This window comes from Ctenopharyngodon idella, chromosome 10 (genome assembly GCF_019924925.1).
Source record: "Ctenopharyngodon idella isolate HZGC_01 chromosome 10, HZGC01, whole genome shotgun sequence".
In the NCBI taxonomy this organism is placed as follows: Eukaryota; Metazoa; Chordata; class Actinopteri; order Cypriniformes; family Xenocyprididae; genus Ctenopharyngodon; species Ctenopharyngodon idella.
In genome coordinates this window covers 4,137,849-4,165,330 of record NC_067229.1, presented here as the reverse complement: position 1 = coordinate 4,165,330, position 27,482 = coordinate 4,137,849, and the positions used below count along the sequence as shown (strand labels likewise).

At 36.3% G+C, this 27,482-nt stretch overlaps 5 protein-coding genes and 2 long non-coding RNA genes across 9 annotated transcripts in view; 3 read left to right on the top strand and 4 right to left on the bottom strand.

Moving 5' to 3' along the window:
- Positions 1 to 27,482, bottom strand: part of LOC127519834 (SLAM family member 5-like) — a 193,454-nt gene that overhangs the window by 35,667 nt on the left and 130,305 nt on the right. The window lies entirely within an intron of this gene.
- LOC127519862 (SLAM family member 5-like) overlaps positions 1 to 27,482 on the bottom strand; it is a 97,840-nt gene that overhangs the window by 4,092 nt on the left and 66,266 nt on the right. The window lies entirely within an intron of this gene.
- LOC127519924 (uncharacterized) lies at positions 357 to 4,213 on the bottom strand. The gene is made up of 2 exons (XR_007931978.1): positions 4,044 to 4,213; positions 357 to 885 (listed from the first exon to the last, which is right to left on the bottom strand). It is a non-coding gene; the product is annotated as an uncharacterized LOC127519924 (long non-coding RNA).
- LOC127519892 (uncharacterized) lies at positions 3,088 to 13,382 on the top strand. Of its 3 annotated transcripts, none has more exons than XR_007931940.1 (5): positions 3,088 to 3,734; positions 4,223 to 4,346; positions 9,331 to 9,709; positions 9,810 to 9,934; positions 10,278 to 13,382. It is a non-coding gene; the product is annotated as an uncharacterized LOC127519892 (long non-coding RNA). The 3 variants fall into 3 exon arrangements; XR_007931939.1 differs by having other exon boundaries at positions 3,093 to 3,734; positions 9,570 to 9,709; XR_007931941.1 differs by having other exon boundaries at positions 3,094 to 3,734; positions 9,570 to 9,709; positions 9,898 to 9,934.
- Positions 14,508 to 16,656, top strand: LOC127520170 (uncharacterized). The gene is made up of 3 exons (XM_051908069.1): positions 14,508 to 14,559; positions 15,557 to 15,892; positions 16,092 to 16,656. Exons 1-3 carry the CDS (start codon positions 14,508 to 14,510, stop codon positions 16,472 to 16,474), a joined length of 771 nt encoding a protein of 256 aa, XP_051764029.1. The 3' UTR covers positions 16,475 to 16,656.
- LOC127519877 (ribonuclease-like 3) lies at positions 23,667 to 25,286 on the bottom strand. The gene is made up of 2 exons (XM_051907548.1): positions 25,123 to 25,286; positions 23,667 to 24,891 (listed from the first exon to the last, which is right to left on the bottom strand). The coding sequence occupies exon 2, from the start codon at positions 24,886 to 24,888 to the stop codon at positions 24,460 to 24,462; it is 429 nt and encodes a 142-aa protein (XP_051763508.1). The 5' UTR covers positions 24,889 to 24,891; positions 25,123 to 25,286; the 3' UTR covers positions 23,667 to 24,459.
- The window catches only part of LOC127519819 (natural killer cell receptor 2B4-like), a 176,199-nt gene continuing 174,371 nt past the window's right edge, over positions 25,655 to 27,482 (top strand). Inside the window, exon 1 of the mRNA XM_051907438.1 lies at positions 25,655 to 26,372. The gene's annotated coding sequence lies outside the window, so the exon portion shown is untranslated. The remainder of the gene's footprint in view (positions 26,373 to 27,482) is intronic.

Genomic DNA, 27,482 nt, shown 5'->3' with positions numbered 1-27,482 from the left:
CACTCCAACCTGTGGCCGGTTGCATAAACCACTTAGACTAGTCTTAAAAGTTAAGACATTTTTTTTTCTTGAAGAGTGGTCCTAATTTTTTAAAGTCCGTTACATAAAAAGGTAGATTAGTGTAATTGGAATTGGAAAAATAACATTGATTAACTGCAAGTTGGTCAAACTTGTGGTTGGTTTTTATGATGTTCATTAAGTCAAGATCATCCATGTATTTAGCAGTACAGGTCTGTCTTCAGGTCCTACAGCAGGAATATGTGTTGTTTTGCTAGTGTGATTTACTATCACTTAAGTCACTTAAGTAAACAGCTCATTTCAAGATTTAGAGTGCGGAAAAAAATCTTTAAACAATGTAAAAATATATAATTTTATTCAAATAAACCAGTGTTTAGACACTTAAGTGTAGTCTTTGACAGTCACTAGACTACATAAAATATACAAATATACAAAATAAATATACAAAATAACACAGTACAGAATGTAACAATAATAATAAAAATTAATATTAACATACACAATACAATACAGGATTTATACAATACAGTATATGCACACATTATACAAAATATACACAACACAGAATTATACCTTTATCAAATATACACAATATGGAGTATACAATATGGAAAATAAACATAACAGCAGATGTCTGTTGTTTCTGTATGTTACAGTGCAGGGAATGTGCGAGATACTGTAAATCACTATGCATCACAATAATATATTAAAAAAAAAAAAAAACTGAAGTTAAAACATCCTGGCAGAGAACAAATGTGAATTAAGAGGTCTGAGTCAGATTTGAGCTTGAACATTTATTCCAGTAGATACTCTTTTTGATCATCGTCTTTTGGGGACATTTGCATACACAGCCTCCTTCTTTGATTTCTGCAAGGAAAAATACAGTCAATCAGGAGCCATGCAACATGTGTGTATACTGTATATATATATATATATATATATATATATATATATATATATATACACATATATACTTGACTCTCTGTTTTCTACAAATTTAAAGACCATGCTAAGGCTCTATTTCTGTAAAATCTGTAAACTTGGTCATAGTTGTATGATTTGAAAATTGTAATTGATTGTAGCCTATGTATTATATAATTATTGCTGTTGCTGTCAAATCAAGTAATGTGGTTGAAAACACCCCTCCGTTATGGCCTTGCCCACCAGTATGGTAACTCCCATTACTGTCCTGCAGAGACCTACGCTGTGTCCAAAGTCAAATACTTCCCTGGTATGCAAAAAACAGTATGCCAACAGAGTAGTAACTATATCCAAATCCATAGTATTTGAAAAACAGTAGGAAAAAGGTACCCAGATGCCCTTCTACTTCCAGTGAGATTCTTAAGTATGCATTCAATGGACACTTTACTGTCCCATGAGGTCACAGGAGAGGATTTATGAAAGGCAGTGAAGCGACACAACTGATGCTGGTATGTCAAGTGACAGTAACAACATGTAATACCAAAGGCTTTACATAAACAAAGTGTAATATGGCAAATACATCCTGCCTTATTAATAAAAGAGCCAGTGGCTAATTGATAAAGTCAATAGAAGCTCCGGTTGCTATACAGAGAGTCAGTGCTCTGAGATGGGCACTTCACTAAACATGTGCGGTGACTTGTCTAGCCTCAAAAATAAGCTTTTTAACATTATTTGATCAGAAACCACATTTATGCACCAATTGTCAGATTTCATTGGTGATTTCAAATACGAAATTTAATCATAAGCTGTTTCCCTATTCATACTACCTATATTCATACTTTAGAACATACTTTTATAATGGCAGCAAAGCTCAAATTCAAGTGTAGTACCTTCTCAGAACGTATGTGATTTAGGACACGGCAAACTTGGGTGGAACACTGTTTTCTGCACCATGGGTATTGCCCATGATTTGCATAAAGTTGATCTCTTGATTCATTGCCAGTGGCCCCTGTCCCTCATATCAGTGAAAGTCATCAGCTTATTCAAATAAATGATGTCTGATTGAACACCGCTTTCTCAAATAAGGCAGTGAAGCAGCCCCTGCATAGAGTGAATTATAGGCTACACTATAGGCAACGTCATATTGATTATTATCTTTTTTTTTTTTTTTTTGTGCTGGTGGTGGTGGTGGTGGTTAGCTACTTTTCTGCCGACGGGCCGAATGGTTCTAAGAATGACAATGAATGGTTTCAGTTGGTTCTGATTGGTAGGACACGGCACAATTACACACCGTTCTCGACCCTGAATGCACGCACTTTTTTATGGCAAGAAAAAACAAGAAGAAGAAGAAACAGCACTGAATTGAAATACAATAACATCAACAGGAAAAAAAGAGAAAAGAAACAAAAACAACAACACCTCAATCAGTAAGAAAAACATCATCATACGCCTTGAGAAAAGTGATATCTTAATGTTCTCAATGACTTCAAGAGATTTAACAATAAGCAAAATCATAAATTCTATCCAGTAGGCCATAGCCTAGTAGCCTACCTACCATAACTTTTAAATAAATAAAAAAATAAATAAAAAAAACCTGTCATACCACTTGTCCATAAAAGGGGATTCAAATATTCGAATTATTCCAAAGAATTTCTTTGTGGGGAGAAACGTTGGGTTGCCTAAAGTAACGTGCTGGTAGAATAGTGACGTCACCACTTAGGATCGGTCCGTTGACTAGTTACAAAGTCCCTTTAAGACAAGTCATTTCACTCGGCGGCCATCTTTGAAACGCCTCTCGGGCATCCTGGGCATGCAGCTCCTATCTCTTTGAATGGGGAAACATAAAATTCTCCAAAGCTGTTTGCCAAGCTTTCGATTAAATTTCATATTTGAAATCACCAATGAAATCTGACAACAACTGTCTCATAATTTTTTTTTCCAAACGCTCAAATCATGACAAAAAAAAACAGTATTTAGGCTGGATCAAGCTAATGCGCATGCGCAGACCTAAATGCGCGTCTCTTGTCCCTCATTTCTGAGGCGCGAGTCTGACTGTTTCTGTAGAAACCGGTGCTTCTAACGGCCGCTGCAGTGACGCGATGACTTTACAGGTCGGCGATTGGCTCTTATTTTGAAGGCGGGATTTATTCCGCCATATTGAGCGTTACACTTTCTCCCATTCAAAACAATACGAGTGACATGTCTTGTGTTATTTTATAGTCTTTGCTGGTTACCAGTTTCTCTGGCTATTTGAGCGAAGTAAACAAAAGTAAATAATAAAATTAGAAGATTTATATTATAATCGGTCATAACGCGATCGCTACATCTCTGCCGTCTGTTAACTTTTGCACCAGGAACTGACACATTTCAACAGAGTTTCGTTATTAGCCCCACAGTGGAAAACGAAACCATATCCATACCTGATCGGCACGGGATGGAACGGTTAAACAACGAGAACGAACCGACAGTGGAAAACTGACTAATGATACCAACATTAGGAACGTTTAATGTAATTGACATATTGCGCAAGATTTAGAGAATTCACGAATCTGCTGCTGCCGATCAGTTAAAGCCAAAACAAAAGTAACTCACCACGTTGTTCCTGCACTGCACACTTTTTTTTAAAACATATTTTCAAATTGAGAAAACTGTTTTTGGTGGTAACTAAAAAAGCGAACACGGAAGTGTACCGTTATAACCCGCGATGGAGATAAACTTGCTTTCTTCCGCGAAACACAAGATAACTTAAGCAAAAAGTTAGAGAATGAAGTGACCTGCGGGTTTGTAAAACTACGGTGAGTGAAACTGGGTGAATTAGTCATTGGATATAATAATTTAACAATAGCATTTTACTGGTATTGAGGAAAAATACAATGCTTTTCTGCGTGCTAATAAATTTTGATATGTGCTGCTAATTATTTTTTATTGGCATGTAGAATGTGTTAGTATTAAGGTTCAAACAGTAAACCATTAAAGTAAATAGGAGAAACGCATAAAATCAGTCTGTTAACTGACCATCTGATGCTATTTTACACAATACTTCAATCAACATGTTTCAGTCAGACTGCAACAACTTCTTGCAACACAGTCGTAAATTGTCTTACCATATTTCGTGTTGTTGGTTTACACAATGCTGAATCAGTTTTGTCTGTCGTCAGTGTGTGGACTGCATTAACAATGACCACAGATGTGTTAAAACAACAGTTTAAAACAAAAGTTTTCAATTTGTGCCTTAAAGATTAATTGCTTGCTCTCCTGACCTGTTTTTCTATATTTCTTGCAGAAGCAGCACATCAATGCTACTACAGTGACAATCAACACAGATCCAGCAGCAGCAGAGATCAACACTATCTGAGAGACTGAGTCTGGAGGAGCTGAAGGAGAGGAAAAGAGAGACGGTCATTAATGTAAGTGAATGTGTTAATATGATGTACAACAGAAGACAGAGATCAGGGGCCTCATTTATAAAACTTTCTGTAGATTTCATCCTAAAAGTGTACATGCGCACAAAAGCTAGATTTTGCGTACGCGCAATAGTTTTCAGATTTATAAAACGCCAGAACCTGCACAGAAATGTATTGTCAACACTGTTGTGTGATTCATCAATAAAATAGCTTAGAAACTGAAAAGTTCTAGAATATATTTCTTAGTACCTAAAACTCACAGCTTCATTAGTAGAGAGACGCTGTCAGGTTGAATTAATACACACGCAATTGCTCTCTCACTAATGCATTCATATAAATGTAACCTTTACTGTGCTACTTTATCTGTATCTGATTTAGAATGAGAAAAATATGAGAAATATAACGACCCAAAAACAAAAGAAATGATAAAAATAAACTGTTATGTAGGAGCAATATTTGTGGGCAGCATCCTATGCCGTAGCTGTGCACAAGGCAACCTGCGTTGGAGTCTCAGCTCGAGGTTCAGACCTAGGGCTGTCGTTCACACACAACGCATTTTTGCTTTCAAAAACGCAAGGCACAGGCAGTAGAATGGGAGAAAAACGCAAGGTCTCGAGATGCGTTTTTTTTTTAAAAAAGTTGAACTGATTTGAACTTGAGTGCCACATTGTTAAAATGCCGTGTCATGCACAAGATGCAAGACATGAGTGCAACGGTCATACATGTCTGTCTACCGCGTGTTTACATAGAAAAACAATGGAAAAGTAGCGCATTGGAATGGAAAAGCACGTTCTGTGTGAACAGCCCCTTATTTAATCATTAATGACCTCATCATTGACTAGTCGATGTCGACTCGACTTTAATCGCGAATGTCAACTTTGAAAAATCTGAAGTCATTCAACCCCTACTATGCATAACCTCATCTGCATATCATTTCCATGCATATTCCCATCTTGTGACACCATGGTTAACACCGTCAAAGGTACAAGACATCGGAAAGTATTAGATACGGACTGTAAATGCCATTTGTTCCATACACATTACATTGCTGAAATTCATTCAATATCCTCTTTATGTTTTAGAATAAATATACCAAAATATCCAGAAAAACAAAATTGTAGCTTTAAAATACTTCTCAGATAAAGTTTTTAGAATACAGTTGATTCATTCATTTCCACTGGCCAAATAGTATTTTAGTTGTTTTAAACATTTCAAATCAAATCCAATTTATGCAGTTTTGCTGATAAGGTGAACATATCTTTTAGGATATTTATAGGCTATTTTTAGTGGAAACAGATAGGCCTACTTATTTATTGCAGTGTAAATACGATTGTCTGACTCGGCACGTCATTGACAAAGTAATTTAAAAAGGAAACATGCAAATCTTACCGTTTTCTTCAAGCTGTATCTTTCAAATACAGTGTTATTTTTCATAATTGTTTGAAGATGCCTTCACACGACATCAACACCTCCGTGCAGCTGTGGTTGTACAGTAAGCTATTATCATTGGACATATTCAAACTAGACAACGGACCGTTCGCGACCGGTCTACTGCAATCTCAAAATTCAGACCAGGTCTCAAAATTCTGATAATACCTAGAATATCAAAATCAACCGCAGGCAGTAGATCCTTTTCCTTTTTAGCACCTAAACTTTGGAACGGTCTTCCTAGCATTGTTCGGGAAGCAGACACACTCTGTCAGTTTAAATCTAGACTAAAAACACATCTCTTTAACGTGCATACACATAACACATTATCTACTTCTATAATTCAAATGATGTTAATTGTTAGGTCAGCAGGAACCGGGAACACTTCCCATAACACCTGATGTACTCACTACATCATAAGAAGAATGGCGTCTACGCCTATATTAGTCTCTCTCTGTTTATCCCGAGGTTTACCGTAGTCTGCCAGATCCAGGCCATATCCAGATGAGATGAAGGACCTGCGCCTAGACACGACAAAAACGCAGCCCTGAAGTGTCAGGCCCTATCCCCTGCGAAGGCCTCCTTCCCTTTCTTTTCCCTATGTATAGATAAAACGTTATCAAAATGATCCCAGTTTGCATGGATCCGCGGAAACAACTAATAATGCGGGACAGACAAGCAATTTGGCGATGTCTGCACACATATACATTCAAACGCGCATATCTATAGACTAAACATGTAAATGAATGGCAAGAAAGCATTAAAAGTCTTCTGTTTTCAGTCAGAAAGGTAATTTAATCGCCCCCCAAGTTAATAATTAACGATTTTTACAGTGGAGGTGATTCAATCAAAAACCTACTTTAGCTCGATAATAACTTTTTCCTAGAGCTGCTGTAAAGCCAAAACAATCTCTGTCCATTCATTTTCCTATTATCACTGTGAAGCTGCTTTGAAACATTGTAAAAAGCGCTATATAAATGAAGATGACTTGATTTGATTAATGAAAGTGAAATATTAATGTAAATGTGTATATCAAAATGAAAACAGAGTTTAAAATCATTCTGTTTACTTAATTACTTTTGTCACTCTAGTAAAAGATTTCGTACGCATGGGTCAGAGTTTGCGTGCAGGTGCGCAAATTTTCCTGTCAAGTTTGTTTTTATAAATCCCATGTTTTGCATAGGAAGTGGCATACGCCTCTTTCAGGGCATGTTTTGTGCAAATGCAACGTCTATAATTGAGGCCCCAGGTCAGTAAATAAACGCATAGAATATCAGCGCTGTCGTACCTGCACATGTATGACAGAGTTGAGTGATGTCCAGATGTTGAGTCTGGTGGCTGATGGGATTGTTCAGCACACAGCTGTAGGTGTTTTTATCCTGATATTCCACCTCCAGAGGTAGAGAGAGACTGATGCTGAGATCAGAGACACTGATGCTGGACAATAAACTGTTTCCTTTGTACCAGGAGAGAGTCACATGACTCACATTCACAGCTGAACACTCCAATGAACAATTTGATGATGATGATGAAGAACATTGTGAAGAGTTACCGCTGATGACAGGAACAGGCAGACGAGCTGAAAGACATCAGAGAATAAAAAGAAATATTGATAAATCTAGTCACTGATCTTATTTTCGGCTTAGTGTGTTGAGTGAGTGTTTAGTGTGTTGACGGTCAGCGAGTGTTTCTGCCACCTCAAAATACAAAATGATTAAACACTTCAATATGTAAATAGTTTAGCAATATTCTGGTTTCAGTTCAAGTTAAGCTCAATTGAGAACATTTATAGAATAATGTTGATTACCACAAAAAATAATTTCCATTTGTCCCTATTTTTCTCAAAAAACACAAAAATATATTTTATAGCACAAAATATGTTTCAGTGAAATATTTAAAATGGAGGTCAATGAAGCCCATCTGTAAATGTTAAAATACTGGGTAACACTTTATTTTACAGTGTCAATGTTACACATGTTACATGTAGTTACTCTAGTAATAATTATAAATTATGCATAATTACATGCAATTGACCCTAAACCAAGCCCTCATCCTAACCCTAACCCTATTGTAAGTACATGTAGTTAATTATTATTACTCAGTACTTAAATGTATAATTACACTGTAACACTGACACCTTAAAATAAAGTATAACCAAATACTGTTACAATAGTAAAGACACAATACAGGAACAATATGAGTGTTCGTGAGTTTTGCTTAAAGTAAAAACAAAGGATTTTTTTTTTTTTCATAATATTGTGCCCAAATGCTGTTGATTGAGCTTGAATATTCGTTTAATAAAACAAGAATATTTCAAAGACATTAAATTATCTTTACTCACCATATACAGAAACACTAAATTTTTTTGATGTCAGTTTCAGTCCACTTATCTCTAGTTGATAATCTGCAGCATGTTCAGTTCTGGTGTTTGTGATGGTCAGAGATCCAGTTTGATCGTCCAGCTTCAGTCTGTCTCTGAATCTCTCATCAAGAATATCATATGTAGAGAAGATTTGCTTCTTTTTTTTCATTTTAGCTATGAGAGACATTTCAGCCCCAAATTTCCAAATGATGTAGTCATCTTCATGTAGTTCAGTAACATCAGAGTTTAGAGTGACAGAATCTCCCTCCATCACTGACACTGAATCACCAAACACACCTGATGAACAAACAGATTTTACACTGATTAATGCTTTGATGGTCTACAAAGACTGAAATCAGCTATGGTGTGTAACTAAATCTGAACTGAAAAACACGCAGAACCACGAACATGATATTAATTGTGTAATTACAACATGAAAAGTTGAATTATTCTGGATATTGTAAATTCCTCTATATTTTTGTGTGGGATTTTTGGTTCAGTAGATAAAACAGGGTTACTTCCTGCACTTTTTGACTAATGAATATATATTCCTTCTGTTGTTGTTCATGGCTACTTCTGAAGCACTTGTAAAATAATTTTTTAAAGGATTTGCATTTATAACTTACCAGTCAGGCACCACCAGCACAAACAAAACAGAACAAACATGTAAAACATCTTCAATTGTTCAGTGAAAAGGCTGATCTAATAAGACTACTGAAAATACTTGAGCTGTTAATGTGGTGTGTGCATCCTCCCACAAACCCTGCTCATGGATTAAATGCACTGGCACATTATGAATGATATATGCAGTGGCATGCACAGACCTCTGCTGGGGCAGGGGCGAAAGTGCGTTCCACCCCCTCGGTTCAAAGCAGTAGGGGGCACCGGCTTGTGATGATGTTGAGTTTTTTTTTATGATTGGGAATGGGAAATGAAAACAGATGTATTATCACGTTTACTTCATATTTCTTTATACAGAATATAATGTTAATACTTTCAGCTTGACTCCTATACATACACGTGAGTCAAGCTGAAACCTGCTGTGGTGGGTTTTCATCAGAGATGTGGTTTGATCTGGGCAGACAGCTTGTAGGTGAGAGTGGGCTTTCACAGCATGTGTTTTTAGTTTGTAGGTGAAGAGTTAAAACAGATTTCTGTGAAGAGTACGAATTTGTAATGCCTTATTGTGGCTATCAGGGCGGGGTCGAGAGCCGTGGGAACGGAGTGAGGCTGGTGGGGCGACTGCAAATCAGCATCACCTGCATAATCCCAAGTCCCACTGAGAAGCTCCAGAATTATAACAGTGAGGGACGACCAGGCCTGGGACATTTTTTTTGTTTATGTTTGCACGGCAGTCGTCTGTGAGGGGCTGCCACTTTATTTTGATTTAGATTGTTCGTTTATTTCGTCATTAAAGTTATGTTGATTATTCGCAGGGTCCTGCCTCCTCCTTCCCTGACCTAAAACTGTGCTACATTGGTGCTGAAACCCAGGAGGACGGAGGAACGTGCTGTTAAAAAGCCCTCACTGCTGCACTGTTAAATAAAGGCCTTCTGAAGCGAAGCGATGCATTTGTGTAAGAAAAATATCCATATTTAACAAGTTATAAAGTAAAATATCTAGCTTCCGCAAGACTGCCTTCTGAATTCAACTTATTGCACTTGCACTTTCTTCAGCTTCATACTCGTTGGTCCCGCTCAATGCCATTATAAAGTTCGGATGTGTCAGGATATTTATTAATATAACTCCGATTGTGTTCATCAGAAAGAAGAAAGTCATATACACCTAGGATGGCTTGAGGGTGAGTAAAGCTTGGGGTAATTTTCATTTGAAAGTGAATTAATCCTTTAATATTCTAAATAATTAAAACTTAAATAAGTCAGTGGAAATTAGTACCTCAAAAAGTTAACTAAAGTGAACAAAAAACATTTTACAGGGAACATTTGTTCTAAAATAGTAAGTTTTTGTACATAAAGATAATCCAACTAAACTTTATAAGTTGAAACACCATTAAATTTGTCAAGTTGAACATACTTAATATTCTATGTAAATACAACTTAACTGAGTCAGTGCAAAAAGATAACTCAAAAAGTTGTTGAGTGAATGATTTTTTTTTTTTTTTTTTTTTTTTTTTTTTTAAACAGTGTGCTGCTATCTTCCATAATGGGAAGGAACAGGGGACTTGCTGACAGGCGTTCGTAGCAGGTGGAGCTGTCGCCGTCCACCAGGGGGCGGAGGATTCAGAGGGCCATCCACTGAGGAGTATCCAGCACCACCGCCACCCAGCTGGTGGGGGACCGAAAGGCAGTGCGATCAGGGAACTGGACTGGGCATTACCGAGAGCTGGGTGAATGGAGCAAGGCCGGTGACAGGAGTTAACGTTACCTGTGTGCTACACCGGTCTCGAGTCCCACGGAGGAGTTTGGGATTTATAAAAGGTTGAGTGATGACAGTGAAAGACAAGAGAAAACCAGGCCTGAGGCATTTACGTTGAGTTTTGTTCATGTTTGTCAAGCATAAACAAGCAATCAAAATGAAAGTGAAGTGGCAGTCATCTATAAGGGGCTGCGGCTTTACTTCCATTTTGATTGCTTGTTTGTTTATTTTGTCATTAAAGGAGGGATATCACACACAGTTTCTGCCAATCTTATGTTAATCTTGAGTACATATAGAGTAATATTGCATCCTTCATATCTCCGAAAAGTCTTTAGTTTTATCATATTTATTAAAGATAGATACGCTGTACCGAGTCTTTCCGAAAAAAGCTGAGCTCCTGGAGGCGTGTCTGCCGCCAGTGCCGTGGGTGGAGCTAATTACCGATATTTTTTTTTCTGGTACTCGCCGATACGATGAATATACATTTATTTTTATTTTATTTATTTATTTATTTTTGGGGGGGGGGGGGGGGGGGGGGTGATGTGGCAGTTTTCTGAGCACAACACACTGAGACTAATGAATGTAGGACAGCTTCTTTATTATTACTCCAATGAAAAAAGTTATAATTTTTATGTGTTTGTCACAAACTTAAAGCACAAATTTCACAGTGTCTAATAACCTTCAAAGGGCATAATTACCAAAGTCATAATAAAAAACAAAAACAAAGTCTTTTAGCCTGCCTTTTAGCCTCTTTAGCCTGCATCTTTTGTTGTTTTATTAACTTTAATGACAGACAAGTATTTAATTAGGCTACTGTCCCTTTAAGACTGAATCCATGGATGTAATATACTGACACATATCCTGTTTTCACCCACCTGTTTATGTCCACTTAAGCTAAAGCCATAACGACTGTATTTATGTGAGATACTCCACACATTTGACTATTCAGGTGCAAGGACTATTCAGAGAGAACTGGGATTGCGCGCAAGAAAGAGAGAGCGCTTTTGGTCTGTGTCATTCAGCGTGATTCTGCCTATCCCGCCTTCACTAATCGATAACGAATTGTGCTAAAGATGTTCTTCACAGTATTTGTTTCGTACCTCCTCTTGATATTAATGCAGAACAAAGCATGCAGTTCGCAATGTGTGTGTTGTCATCATTAATTTTGAAGTATTTCCACACATCTGAGGCTGACATTGTTTCTGCTGCTGCCGCCATTGTCTCTGTGCACGGAAAGTTCTGTCAGTTACGTCCTGTGAGGTATCGGTCTTTGGTATCGGGGGTATTTTTACAAGTATGAGTACAAGGACATGAGCTTGGTATCGGTATCGGTGCACCCCTACTCCAGACACATTGTCACATCTGCAATCTTGAAATGGTCAAGATTGCAGATGAGATCCAATGAGTTTTCTAAGATGCCACAACATTGTGCAGTCTCTGGTTGAAAGAAAAAAAAAACTAAAATCCTAAAGAAATGGGAAAACCTTTAACAGGTACCCAGCCAGCACAGCCATGTGGGGCCCAGATGGGTTTGACCTGGGTTGTCTAAATGGGGCCCAGCCAGTTTTGTCAGCAGTTTCCATGGAGGCCCCACATGGTTTAACCCAGATGAAATGAACACTACTCAGTGTGCACACTACAGGCTGTAAATGTAACACAAAAACATGCTGAGTTAATGAGATAATTAAGTGATTAATTGAGTGATGACTGAGCATCATTGAAGATAGCTGATGGTAACAAGCAGAATCACCGAAGGACAGAGGAACAACAAGAATAGGGAAAAAACAAAACATATACAAAAGAAAATATAACTTTCTTCAGCCACAGCCTTAGATGAAATCAACTGAAGATCTGATTAAACAACTCCACAAACAGCATTACCAGCTTCACTTATTACTAACCAGACTGACTTTAATTCTGTCACACGTCTACAGAAGATCTTATTGAGAATTAACTTCTTTTATCTTCAGTTGATTTTATCTAAGGCTGTGGCTGGAAGTCAATTGTAGCTCTTCTGTGATTCTGCTTGTTATCATTAGGCTTGTTCGAGAGGTGTCGGCGCTGCGCAGACCAATCAGCGTATCACATCAAAGAACCGCGAGAGCGACTGGAGAGCAAATGACTCCTTAAGCTTTTGAAGTTTGGCAGTACTTTGATGTCATACGCTGATCAGTCTGTGCAGCGCCGATGCATCTCGAACAAGCCTAATGATAACAAGCAGAATCACAGAAGAGCTACAATCTGGAGTGTTCATTTCATCGGGGCTAGCCCATGTGGGGCCTACATGGAAACTGCTGACAAAACTGGTTGGGACCCAGTTAAACAACTCAGGTGACACCCATCTGGGCCCCACATGGCTGTGCTGGCTGGGTGAGTATGTGCTGGTTTGTGTGTTTTTTTTTTTTTTTTTTTGTATGTATAACTCCGCATTACAGGTTTTTAAACTATGGCAACTTTTTAATGTCATGTTAGCTAACACCTTTGTCTTTTTGTATTGTGTTAATGATAAACTAAGTCCTATGAAAATCTACAGATATTCAATCATATGTGTAACTATGGTTGCAGATATAGTCAACCAACAAACTGGGTTCTGCCTCCCTCATTTGCATTTCCCTGTCCTCAGGTGGTGTTTGCGTGTTCTGTGTCTGTTTGCAGGGTGGAATCAAGCGACAGATTCTGTGGGTTACCTGTGATAAGCCAACTGATAAAGTTTGTGTAGTCACTTGAGGCTTTTCCAACACCAGTTTTTGTGTATTCCTCAGTTATTTATTCTTTTGTTCTTTTTCTCTTTCTTTTCCTGTTTCAAAGTAGTTTGCTTAATTCATGAATGTATTACCTTAATAAAATAAATATCTACTTCTGGGTTAATTTAATTTGCGTGTAGCCTCTTTGTGTATGTTATGTTGCCCTGAGCCAGGTGGTTTGTGTACTCAGAGCCATCTTTAGTCCACATGAAGATAAGAGTTCAAGGGGTGGAATAGCCTATAGTTGTAATGCTTCTCATTGGAGCACTGTCATATGATACATGCTGTTTTGCTTTTATTTTTCAGTAATAGGACCAACTACAACCTCTTTCTGTCATTTACATCCTGTTAAATTTTCATTTTTTTAATATATATTTTTAATTTTATTTTAGTGTGTCGAGTGATATTTATGGAAGCTTGTTTCTGCCATGGAAAAAAAAAAAAAAGTTATTTTTCTCAGGAATGCAAGATTTTTATCATAGAATTTTATCATCAAGTTCTGAGGGTAAAAGAGTCTGATATTTTCTTGAAATTGCAAGTTTATATCTTGCAGTACTGAGGGAAAATAACAGAATTGTGAGATAGAAAGTTTTACATTTTAAAATTTTAAACACTTTAAAAAATATATAAAATTATTCCGTGGTGGAAGCTTGCATAATTTTCTATAGCCATGACATCAATAAATAAAATGCTTATTGCAGTCAGAGTGTGTAGTTACAACATCTGCGAGCAGGTGTTAATGGAAAACAGAAGATGCTCTGTCTTTGTTCTCTGGGCTCTGCTCATGCTTTTTCTTCACCTGAGCTCTTCCTTTCTGAACAACTGGTTTAAAGGTCTTTTGGCTATTACACAATTTAATATAATGTATCTTATTTCCACAAGACTGCACTTGCATCACTCATATGTAGCCTAAGAGAAACTTTTTGTAATTTTTACCTTGTTTTATTATTAAAATATCTAAATGAATAAACTGTCATTTGAAACCACTTTACAATAATCTTCAAATTCTTTAAAATTACAAAAATCAGACTGGGTGTTAGGAATAAGCAATGTAATACACTAATGCGAAAAAAGTATGTTTATATGATTTTAAAACGGCAGGAACGTTCACGTCGTCGTTCTACTTTCCATAGGGAGGCTCGCAGATACTTTCACTTCAGATATAGTTGGAGCTGCGCCGCCATCTAGACAGAAGAACAGAACGCTTTTCTGAATCAAATCTTCATTCATTTTCTGAGGGGAAAAGTGGTGAAAATGAAGTATCTCTTTAATTTGCTCTTGGTGATCATTTTTTCAATCGACCACGGTAAGACAAAATTTGAATCTCTTTCCGGTGTTGCACCGATTTCTATGAACGTACATCGTAATGATTCTGTTTGTGGAGTTGTTGAATCAGACCTTCAGAGATTTAATGTCTTTTATCTTCAGTTCATCTAAGGCTGTGGCTGAAGAAAGTTGTAGTTTGTGTTCTTATTTCTTTTTCTTTCAGTGTTTGTTCACAGCAGGTGTTTGAATGATTGAAAGAATGTTTCAGGAACATCATTCTAACCTTTAAATAACATTCTACTAACATTAAGGAAACTGGACATTTTTATGTTCTTGGAATGTTACAAATCAACGTTCCTAGAATGTTGAATTTTAAATCAAAATTAAGTTGAAAGAACGTTTGAGGAACATTATACCTTATAAAAACGTTCCTCTAACGTCAAGAAAACTGGACGTTTTTTATGTTCCCGGAACTAACACTGAATATTTGGAGAACATTCTTATAACAAAATTCTGTTAGCTGGGGTGGCCTTATATCGTTAGTAAATGTTGGCATTCTTTTACATCAGTGCATAAACTGATCAAATGCTTGAATGTAATGTGAGTGAGCTTCTGCCAAATGGATAACATGTAATGTAGCCTAAGCATGTTATTTACGGGGAAGACCGAACATATTTTGTACAAAGTATTATAAATCTTAAAGCGGTGGAAAATAGCATAATTCTCTGAGATATTTTTATGGTTGCTAGCCTATTCATCACTGTAATATTTATTATGAAAATATTTGATTATATGAAAATATGTGAAAGGGGTAAACATGAATTGGGATGTGGATTGTGTGTTAAGATCATCCATGAGACTCGTGTATGTTTGTCTGATGAGTGAATGTGTAAATCAATGATGTTCTTCTGCTGTTTGTTTGCATGTGTTACATTATGAATCCAGACAGATTTCTCTACTTACAAGCTTTATGATCTGTAGAAAAAAAGCCCTATTGCATAGTTTTGTTTTTCTTATGTTAACTGTTTCTTATCCAGGTGTGTCTGGTGTTGGTACAGATAAGGTGTCAGTGTCAGTGATGGAGGGAGATTCAGTCACTCTATACACTGGTGTTCAAACAAACCAACAAGAAGATATTAGATGGTATTTTAATGACACTCGCATTGCTCTAATCACTGGAGATCTCAGTACGATCTGTACAGATGTTCAGTGTAATAATGGCACTGAGAGATTCAGAGACAGACTGAAGCTGGATCATCAGACTGGATCTCTGGCCATCACAAACATCACAAACACACACTCTGGAGAATATAAACTACAGATCTTCAGCAAAAACAGCACCAGTGACAAGATCTTCAATGTTACTTTCCATGGTTAGTCATTTAATGAATGTTTAAATGCAGTTTAAATTTAAAGCATATTGTTAATGTGTTTACTGGTACAAACCTAAATGTTTCTTTTCTGATCGAGAGTCTTTTCTGAGCTTGTGCAATCACATCAGTTCTTTCATGTTGTATAGTTTTGTTAGTTTTCAGCAAAAGGTCCTCCAGCATCGGTTGGTTTGTGTTTCAGGTGTTCCTGAAGTGAAGAGAAAGTTACTGAAGAAGGGAGAATCTGTTACTTTAGATTCTGCTATAGCAAAAAAAAGAAACGATTCAATGACATGGTATTTTAATCAGATTCTCATTGCTGAAATCACTGGAGATCAGAGTAAGATCTGTACAGATGATCAGTGTGATGAGAGATTCAGAGACAGACTGAAGCTGGATCATCAGACTGGATCTCTGACCATCACAAACACCAGAAACACAGACTCTGGAGAATATCAACTGAAGATAATCATCAACAAAAGCAACTTCAGCATCACTACAGTGAAGAGATTCAATGTTACTGTCACTGGTGTGTATAATTTATTCATTATAAGTAATTCAATGCATTTTCCTTTGAACAATTAAAAAAAAAAAAAAAAAGTTCAGTATTTTAAAATCAACCCAATAATGTTTGATTGTGAGCTGCTTAAAAAGCAAACTTTGATTAATGTTACTAACATGAAAAATCCATAATATTAGTTTTCCTCGTGTTTTGTGTTGAGCTCACAGTGTTGATGCTGTTTTATCTGCTGTTAAAAAAACCCTACCAGATTTGTCAGTTAAATCAATATCATACTGACTGATGATCAAAGTTATAAAGGTGTAATTATCAGTCAGAGATATTAGTAAATATTGGATGTATTATCATTCACTCTCTAGTAATAATAACTCTCTGTCTTCATCTGTTCCAAATTCAGGTCTGTCTTCAGGTGCTATAGCAGGAATAGTTGTTGGTGTTCTGCTGGTGGTTGTAGCTGCTGCTGGGGGAAGATCATAGAGAAGGGACAAGAGCATTTACTCTGCCAAAAAAAAAAAAAAAAACTTTAACAGTACAACAGTATGAATATATTTTAATATTATTATATGAGTAAAATTCTTGGTTTAGCATAAATATACCCTGTGAAATAATATATTTTTTGCCCTTTACTTTTATTTTTTAACTTTTATTTTTTACTTTTAACACTACAGAAGCTGATATTTGCCAGTGAGACAGTGTCAATCAATAACTCTAATAACTCCTAAATAAACATAAAAGTTCACATTTTTTTCAGAAAGCGAGTATCTTATTAGAAAACATCAATACAGCAGTTTAAGCATTTTTGATGTGATACTGAAATCATTTTATATTACTGTAGCACAAAAGATGACTGTTTGATGCAGTTTAAGACATTGTGTTAAATATTTAGGGAAATGAAAACCTCTGTACAAACAACAGGAAAAAAACACAATTCCAAGTCTGTAGTATTTTTGTGTTTCTGTAACTGAAATATCAATATTCCTCATTACATTTATCTTGTGAATTTGTATTTTCCTACAGGATCCAAATGGCATCCTCTGAGAAGGATGAGACGTCCTTAAATCAGATTCAGACTGAGGCTGCTAAAAAAAAAAAAAAAAAAAAAAATTGTAACAATTTGTCGTTTTGATACTTTCATTGAAAGGGACACTGAAGAGAATTAGGAAATGATGGAGAGAAGAGGATCAGCTGAATCTCTCCTTATCTAGTAATTGTGTCACGATTCCAAGATTTCAGTGATCAGCACCAATACCAGTCAAATTTCACCTATTACATACCAATTTAAATATGACATCAGAAACTAATTTGATAGAATTTTTTTTTTTTTAATGATTTAAATGATAAATAAACAAATTTAGCCTTATACAGTATATGAGCAATAAAGTAAGAAACAGAGCCACACATTATCAGTGATCAGCGAGTGCTTGATGTTTTTTTCCGTATGTTCACAGCAAAAACTCCAGTGTTAAATGAACTCTCCTGGCAGTATATGTGAGACCACACTCAAGAGTGTTAAAGTGTTAAAATAAGAGTGAAAGATTATGATGATTATGTAAAAAAAAAATCATTTTCTCCTTTGGTGATTCTGCTTGTTATCATCAGATATCTTCAATAATGGTCAATCATCACTCAATAACCTAATTATCTGATTAACTTTAACACTGCTTCAGTGTTCATTTAGCACTCTTATTTTAACACTTTAACACTCTTGAGTGTGGTCTCACATATACTCCCAGGAGAGTTCATTTAACACTGGAGTTTTTGCTGTGTAGATGTTTATTATAGGTAATGAAGTGATCCAGACAGGAACAGTGAGTCTGTTTCTTGTCATTTGCACTATAATGCTGATCTGGTTTGACATATCGGTTATTTTGTCCCGTCTGTTTACATCCTCTTATAACTGATAGAACTGACTGCTTTTCCACAATTACCTCAACAAGATGGGCATTATGACCAAGATTTTACTCCTCAACACAAGGACAGTCTGCTCTACTGATGCTGTAGGTGCTTTTACTGGTATTGTTGATGTTACTGGAAAAGTTTATCAATGCTGCTAATGGTTGCTAATTTGTTATCAATGTTGCTATCAAATGTTTATAGATTAAACACTAACCCTTAGTCATCAACCTTCATCAGAAAACACTTTCCACCAGCCATACTGGAACCAAAACCAGCTTTAATAAGCTTGGAAATTCAGTGATTTATTCTTTTATAAGTTTATAAGTTTTTATAAGTTTGGTGAAACACTTTGCTGAGTGTATTTATTCTGTTCAGTGCCTGCAACTGATACAGGCTACACTAAATGTTGTTACTCCTGCGTTACACCTGAGAAATATTTGATGGAGGGGATGTTACAGCAAAATTTACACACAAATGTGTGTATACTTGATAAAACAATGCAATTTTATCCAAACAATTTTTGGATTTGTCTTTTGGTCTGGTGCTCATTGTAAATATGTGAATACAATAATAGAGTATGAGTATGAGTATGAATCATGATTTTTATTTATGTCAAATAAATCAAGTGTCAAACCCAAGATAAAAATCAAGATAAATGTGTCAAAGCCAATAAGCTAAATGCCTCTCAAAAGTCTTTACCATAGATTTGATCATAAATGAATAATAAGCATGAATGTTGTAGTTTTCCTAATGCTAAAGTTTTTTTTTTTTTTTTTTTATTTTTTTTTATATGCTGTTAGTATGACAAATATTAAGTTTCTTGTACTCTTGGCAGAATATGTTTAGACCTTTCCCTTCTGTGTTCCTTAACTTTACACCAGCCAAGAGAAAAAAGTGCCTTGAAGTAAAATCCACATAAACACTGTTTTCTTTTCTGAAACAAGGAAATGAACTTGAAAAATCTTTGTATGTTTATGTCATAAATATTATTAAAAACATATAATTCATTCATAATGGCTGAAATCTATGTGTCTCTAACATACTTTTAAGCTAATATTGAATCACCTAGATATACATTTCAACACTAATGCACTAATTTCACTAGCAACTTTATTTTGCTGCTTCCTTTGCTATCTGCATCTCCCTCTCTATTGTTTTATTTTTCTCTGTGGTGCTGCTCTTGCAGATGTTGATCACATATGCCTGCATTTGCTGGTTATCAACTACAACTACATCGACTCCTGCAGGAAGAAGCCCAGCAATAAAAGTTGCCAAAGAAGCACAGCAAGCAGAGACTTGGAGGTTTTTTGCTCCACATATGGGCTCATTCTCTCCTGCCCCTTTTTTCCCTTTGATGTTAACCAGTTGATCTTAAGTGTTTGATGAACTGAAAGTATATAGTGTTTCTGCCAAAAACTTGTTTTTGTAAACCATTTGCTGACAGTTCAATTTGTTAAATCTTTTCTGCTATTTGAATTGTTTGGAAACCTATAGGGAGGTGGGTGCCTTTTTCTTTGTAATTAGCTTTTTCTCTTATTACTCTGGGTGAGACAGGAACCCAGCTAACAGAATTAATATAAGAACGTTCTCCAAATATTCAGTGTTGGTTCTGGAATCGTAAAAAATGTCCAGTTTTCTTAAAGTTAGAAGTTCTTTCAACTTAATTTTGATTTAAAGTTCAACATTTTAGGAACGTCCAGCAATTAATATTTTGTCAGAACCTCTAGTAAATCAGCTTTCTTGAAGGTGTATACCTTATCACCTGCTTGCTCTTGTTCATGGTCATGCTCTTTTGTAACAAATTACATGTTTCTGTAAACTGTTACAAAGACCATAAACTCACATGAAAAGTCAAGAGTCAAACTGCCCAACTAAAGAAAACACTGATCACCATAACAGTGACCAAAGATTTTCAATAAAACATCAACATCTAAACCTCTGTTAATTTTTAAAAAGAACTGTACATTAATGACAGAAATAAAGCCAGTCTGTTTGTAATAAGAGAGATTTAATTTAAGGGTGTGGCTGGAAGTCAGTTGTAGTTCTTGTGTTTCTCTTTTCTTTCAGTGATTCTGCTTGTTGTCATCAGGTGTCTTCAATAATCAAACAATCATCACTTCATTAATCACTTAAGTATCTATTTAACACTGCTTCACTGTTACTTTAGCACCCTGGTTCCCATATCAACACCGAGCAGTGTTGATTTAACAATGGGGAGTTAACTGTGTATATTCAGAATCGTGGGAGAATCACAATCTCTATTTGAAACAAAAAAAATTATGAAGCGAACTTCCTTTGGAAGTAGTTTTGGATGTTTGAAACAGCTTGCCAAAGCAAACTTTCCAGATAAATTCGCTCGGACTGGTAAACACCTCTGAAACACCGATTATGTAATAGGCAGGTGTGCGAGGAGGCTCCGAATTGCAGAGCTTGTGCAGACATATCCAAGTTGCTATGTATGATCCTATTCTTTTGCTTTATTAAAAAGTACTTGCTTTATTCTCAATTATGTTGCGTGTTTATTTTGTTATGGAGAGGAAAGCGCACAGCACATATTTACATATTGGGTTTACTAACAGTATATTGTTGGTCATGTATTTCAGACTTTTTACCCCTAAGAGAAGGACGGTGGTGCTGCAATGATCATAACTCCAGTTTGTCACAGACTCAAGTCTCTTATATTGTTGGAATCCTTGGCTGAAGACGAACAAACAAGTATCGGGGGCAACATGTATCTGTCACGTACTGCAAGGAGACATGAAAGCTGAGGATCCAAATGCAGTATTTATTGAGGGGTATTCCAAAGACGTAATCCTGAAACAGGAAAAAGATCATACACACAGGCAATCAATCCAAATAATAACAACAGGGGAATAAACACAGGCAAAGGGGTATTCTAGAATAACTGGCAGGGAATCAAAAAACCAAGAAACATGAAACAAGGAAGCGCTTAGAATTGCAGAGTGAAAGAGCAATACTTAGCAACAAATGACTGAAACGACCAGACTTATATAGACGGGTGAACATGGCAATGAGTCCGAGCAAAGGTTGATGGGAAATTAAGTCCAATACTTAGTGGCAATACTATAGTCTGGGTTTGAGTGCACTCTAGTGGACAACCAGGGCACTCCAGCTGGTAATCGTGACGGTATTGGATTTGCCACCTTGGCCAATTTTTCAGATATTTTGGACTTTTTTAAATACCTTTTGCAAACTAGTCCTAGGTTTTTCACATGATCGGAACCAAACCAGTGCAGAACGATTCTCTGGAGTCTGATTGTCAATAATGCCTACCTTTACTAAAACTCTTGAACGGAATGAGATAATTTCACCAAAATCGGTACACACATGTACAGGCTCAGTCTGTGGTCGCATGAAAAAAGAACGTGGCACTATAAAATGAAAGAAAAAACAACAACAACATGAAAACTGCTATAGCTACTCGACAGCCAGTCCAAATTAACCTACTTGAAAACTGGCATGCGGTGTCTTTGTTCAAGGTGCTGTGATTGTCTATGAGGATGTTCGCGTATCTTGAAATGAAGTTTGGACACCTATCAGACAAGGTGTTAACTGATCAGAACGAAACTTGCTGGCCCTGTTTGACTCACGACCCTAGTGCAGAGGTCTTCAACATGGCCGTATCTACCATTGAGGACACCGAGGTCATGTCCTCGGTATTTTTTCCCTAAATTTCAAATTAGTCAAAGCTGAAATCCAGCAGTGATGATCAATGCCAAACACAGAATCCGAATCTATATGTCGTATGTATTTTCTCCCAATTAAATTCACATTCTCCGTCTAATCTCAAGTGAAATCTCCGCCTCTATCTGTCTTTGCAGGCAGTGGCACGTGACACGTTACCTAGGCTACAGATTCAGAGAGTCTGGAAAGCCGGCAGGCTGATTGTATGTTTTTTCACGTAAGCTAATACATCGTAGTGTGGTCTTGAGCGAAATGCAGACATGAAGAAGAACTTGCATCAAACTAAATTAAGTTTTAAAAAGCCAACAACAGAAGGGCAGGGAAAGAGTAGGAGAGAAGGTGAGCCTGTGTGTGTCAGTGGCAGACTGTTCAGCGCTGTGAAGCGCTAAGTTTCATTTGTCATTAGAATCTCGAGAAACACACAAAACTACGTTGTCATAGGACTGACTAAACAGGCTGAGTAACACAGTCAGTTATGGTGCCATTGTTACACAAGTTTAGAATTGTGAAAATAAATGTGTCTTCCAAATCTATGGTATTTTTTTGTATTTATATGTAAGTGTATGTATGTGTGTGTGTGTGTGTGTGTGTGTGTGTGTGGATGGGGGGGGGGGGGTGGAATTTGAAAAAATGACCTCGGTATTTTAAAAATCCTGGCTACGGCCCTGGTCTTCAACCCTGTTCCTGGGGACCCACTGCCCTGCAGAGTTCAGCTTCAACCCTAATCAAACACACCTGAAGCAGCTAATCAAGCTCTTTAGCATGTTTGAAATACACAAGCAGGTGTTCTGAAGCAGGTTGGAAATAAACTTTGCAGGACAGTGGGTCCCCAGGAACAGGGTTGAAGGTCTCTGCTCTAGAGGCCTGTGAGAAACTTGAAAGAAATCGGCCACTGGGGGGCGCCATCACATTTTTCATCCTGGTAAATGATTGTATATTACATGATTTTTCACACATGCGCATGATCCATAACTTATGCTAGAACTCATTCTGAACAGCTTTGCCTCTAGGACCACCACTGTCAATCGAATCATTCATTAAACATCAGAGATTATTTCAAAAACCTGCTTTCACAAACATGTCCCAGGTTTTTCACTCAACCACAAGCAGCACAATTTTCTAGACTCTCAAAGTAAATAATTATTTTAAAAAAGTGAACTTTGTGACATTAGGTGGGCACACGTGACACATGATAATTCCAAAGAAGAATGCAAACTTTTACAGAGATAGGGCCCTAAGTGGCACTTTACAAATGTTATAAAGGTGAACAAGCACATTTTTAAACTCTCTGCACGTCCCTGGTGTTTAACTCCATTAATGAGAGTAGCATATTAAATATAAAAGTGTATCATCAAATGAGAACAGTTTAAAATCATTTTTTTACTTCCTTAATTTGCTCACTCATAGAATTGTTTTATAAATATGCTTTTGAATATACAGTACTTATGGAAAGAATTTCTGTTGCCATTGGTCATTGATTCACTGTACTTTGCTTTTGATCCCCTTTAATTTCTTCAAGGCTCATTACTGTTTCTGCCAGTGAAGGAGACACAGGTGCAGAGTCAAATCAAATAAATACATGTATTAAAGGGGTGTCTAAACTTCACTTTCAGTGTGTTTGAGAAAACCACGACAGCTCAACCACAACCACAGAAATTTTATTTTTTTTATTTTATTTTAGGAAATAAAAATTGTGTAAGCTACATAAACTCTTTGTGTAGTCCCTTTTGTACATTCTGATATTAGACCATGGATGTTTTTTGTTTTATTAGGTAAGATCCTCAATCATTAGCATTGTTAACACAGTATCTAAACAAAAAGTCCAGTGTTCAATGAACTCTCCTGGGAGTATATGTGAGACCATACTCAAGAATTAAAGTGATAAAATAAGAGTGTTACATAATTTAGTACATAATTTTACTGTATTACATCCAATTTTGTAAGCTCAAAAGACCTTTTAAAAGTGCATATACCTCAATTGCATAAAAACCCATATGTGTATAACATTAACATACCAGACTACATACAAAAATAGTTACATATACAAAAAATTATACAGAATAATGCTTTTTTTTTCAAATCATCAAAAATATAAATGCAACATTATCCAAAAACAGAAAAAGAAGAAAAAAGGTATATGTAACATTATATCCCCTATATTAACTGTTATATTGCTTATATTGTTATACTTCATTTATTTGTGAGGTAATTTGCATTGATCATAAAGAACAATAAGGAAAACTGTTTTCATATGCGTTACAACCTGACCCTAAACCAGGATTATAATACCCTGTATTAAATTATATTTATTTTTGACTTCATGATTGATTCACTGATTTTTATTTATTTTTTTGTACTTGAAAAACAACAAAAGACAGAAAAGTAGGTTTGAAGAAGTGATTAAGACATTGTAAAGCTCTGACGTTCTTTTCCGCCTGCCATCTGTTCATTACCTTTCATAATGTACAGGCCAGCCTTTTTGACAGGCCAACACAATCTTACGAGTGAAACCATTCCCACGATATTCACACTTTTGAGTTCCCTTACTATTTTTTTTTATTGTACACTTGACCACAAAAAATCGTAGGTTGCTCTCAAACAGATTTCCACCTATTGCAGTTCCTCCTTTGCCACAGACTGCTTTAATTGTATCTGCATTTGCTACTATGAAGGAGTTGACAGGTTTGCAGCCACTATCAGTTCCAGTGATGTCTCGGTTTTCGATTTTACTGGTACAATCATTCACAGTCATATATGGATCCACATGCTGATTGAGGAATTTTTTATAGCGGGGCATTATATCTGCTGGTTGACCATGAGTGAAGGATGACACACTCAAGATCAGCAGCAGAATCACAGCAGACTGATGAATCTCCATGACCTGTGAACAATACATACATTAAAACACCTTTACTGACATTTGACTGACTAGTTTAGGTGTGATTAATTAAGAATATACTGTTTGCACTCTTCATTTGTTTTTACTTGCACATGTCACTTTAGTCCAGCTGTTAGTCCAGCTTTTTCATACATACACAGTTCCAGACCTGTATTTGTTTTACAAATTTCTTTTATATCTTATATTTCATGAATAAAGTTATAAAGTTCTTACCTTCTTGTTCTGGGTAAATGAATATTTTGTTCTAACAGTTGTCTTCTTTTGCCTGAAGGCTTAACAGTATTAACAGCACAGTAATGAACAAACCCCAGAAAATACTGATGAAACTTGCTCCAATTTTACTGTTGTCCTTCAGTACCACTGGAATATTTATTGCAAACCGAATGTGACCTTTAAACACTGGACAGTGCAAACATGACTGTGATTGACAGGAATTTCATCACCCTTATTTGCTATTTGCAAATATTCAAAAAGGAAAACATTAATGATGAAGTCCAGTTTCTACACAACTGAAGTCTTTCACTATAAAAAATCCTGGGTTATTTTTTCTACCCAAGTCCTGGGTTGATCATTTTGGGTCATTTTTGGGGGTTATTTTTCCAGTGTTTGGGTAATTTTTGTGTTAATTAACACCCACTACAGGTCCACACTACAGGGTGTTAAAAGTAACACTAAAGCAGTGTTAAAGTTAATGAGATAATTAGTGATTAATTAAGTGATGATTGACCATTAGTGGTGACACCTGATCTTAATAAGCATAATCATTGAAGGAAAGAGAAACAACAAGAAGAGAAAAAAAAGAGAGACAACAACTATATCTGACTTCCAGCCATTAAACATTATTAAACTTATTATTAACTAGTTTGATTTTATTTCTGTCATACATCAACAAAAGTTCTTACTGAGAATTAACAGATGTTTAGATGTTAATGTATTAATGAAAGATTTGGTTCAAGTCACCATGATGGTGATCAGTGTTTTCTTTAGTTGGGCTCTTGACCCTTTACTTTTTAATATTAACTTTCCTCTGGCTGCTTCAACTTTGTGTTTGCAGAGCACATTTGTTATGGCCAGAGAACCTATGATCATCTTAGGAAACACAGGCCTGGTCACAATGGTTGTGTTTTGATGATGACATTATCATAGAGTAATGGCCTGATTCACTGGTCATACAGATGTTTTACTAATTTTTCATTGCATTAAATCTCTGATGTTTCAGCTTAAGATCCATCAACACTTTTATAATCTTAACTTTAAAAGGAAACAAAACAAAAAACAAACAAACAAAAAAAAACACAGGCATCAAGAATCAGCATATGAGCCTCATCAATGGTGACAATCAAACAAAGTGCTTCATGTTGCAGTGCATGATGGGAGCCACCAATCAAAACTCATCCATGGCTCCCATCATGCATTGCAACATGAATAAATTATGCAGCTGAATTGTCCTGTAATTTTCATTGGTTGTTCCTGTTTGCTGTTATTTTGGTGTTTTGTTGTGACAGTAGCTTGTTTTGTGATATTCAGTGTTGATCTGTTTGTCAATATTTTATTTGTCACCATTCTTGAAAATCATATGCTGATTCTTGATGTCTGTGTGTCTAAACACAGAAGATCCTGTGTACAATTTTTTTTTTAATTGATTATATTGCTGTTGAATCTCAAGCTATAAAATCACAGGGCTACAATCACCAATACTAAAATTACACATCAAACATATGATCAGAGATTTAGACTCTGAATGACATCAGTGAATCAGGTCATTACAGGATGATAATGTTATCATCAAAAACATATTGTGATCAGATTACATTTTCTCTTGCCACAACAAATGTGCTTTACAAACACAAAGTTGGAGCAGAAAAACTATTAAAAAGGGTCAAAAGCCCAACTAAAGCAAACACTGAACTCCATCACGGTGACTTGAAATAAAAAAGTCCATAAAACATTAACATATTTTTTCTCTTTCCTTCAGTGATTCGGCTTATTAACATCAGGTGTCACCACTAATTGTCAATCATCACTTAATTAATCAATAATTATATAATTAACTTTAACACTGCTTCAGTGTTACTTTTAACACCCTGTAGTGTGGACACATACGTACACTGAGGGGTTAATTTAACACTGGGGATTTTGCTGTGTACACTAAAAAAAAAAAAAATTGATATGTGAACGGCCCCTTAGTCAAACAATTCAGCCCAACATTAATCAGCACTGACAAAGATGATGCCTGCTCGGTTCAAACGATAGGCTACCATTTGATTAACTGCTCGTCGTCAAACATTTAAAAAACATTCTTACTCCCCTGAAAGATTTGTGCATGTCTCTGTCTCCTCAGTGCCATCACAAGCCCCTACTGGCAACTCCTAACCACTTGAGAGACCTCTCGAGCTGTCTTAAATAACTAGGAGAGTAGGAGTGATTCTTAGTTTTAAGAAATTTGATAACTTGCTTTTATGCTTAAGTTTGAAAGCAGGCACTTTGAGAAGCTTGATAAATATGGGCCCAAGGCTGGTGCTCCTCCAGGACAGGTTGAGGAAGCACTGCTCTAGATCTCAGCATCCGCACTT

Excerpts from the sequence above, each read along its gene's own strand:
- LOC127520170 (XM_051908069.1), top strand. The coding sequence starts at position 14,508 with ATGAAGTATCTCTTTAATTTGCTCTTGGTGATCATTTTTTCAATCGAC. Across the intron at positions 14,560-15,556 it reads CATTTTTTCAATCGACCACG|GTGTGTCTGGTGTTGGTACA; the intron begins GTAAGACAAAAT and ends TTTCTTATCCAG. Across the intron at positions 15,893-16,091 it reads CTTCAATGTTACTTTCCATG|GTGTTCCTGAAGTGAAGAGA; the intron begins GTTAGTCATTTA and ends TTTGTGTTTCAG.
- LOC127519877 (XM_051907548.1), bottom strand. The coding sequence starts at position 24,888 with ATGGAGATTCATCAGTCTGCTGTGATTCTGCTGCTGATCTTGAGTGTG.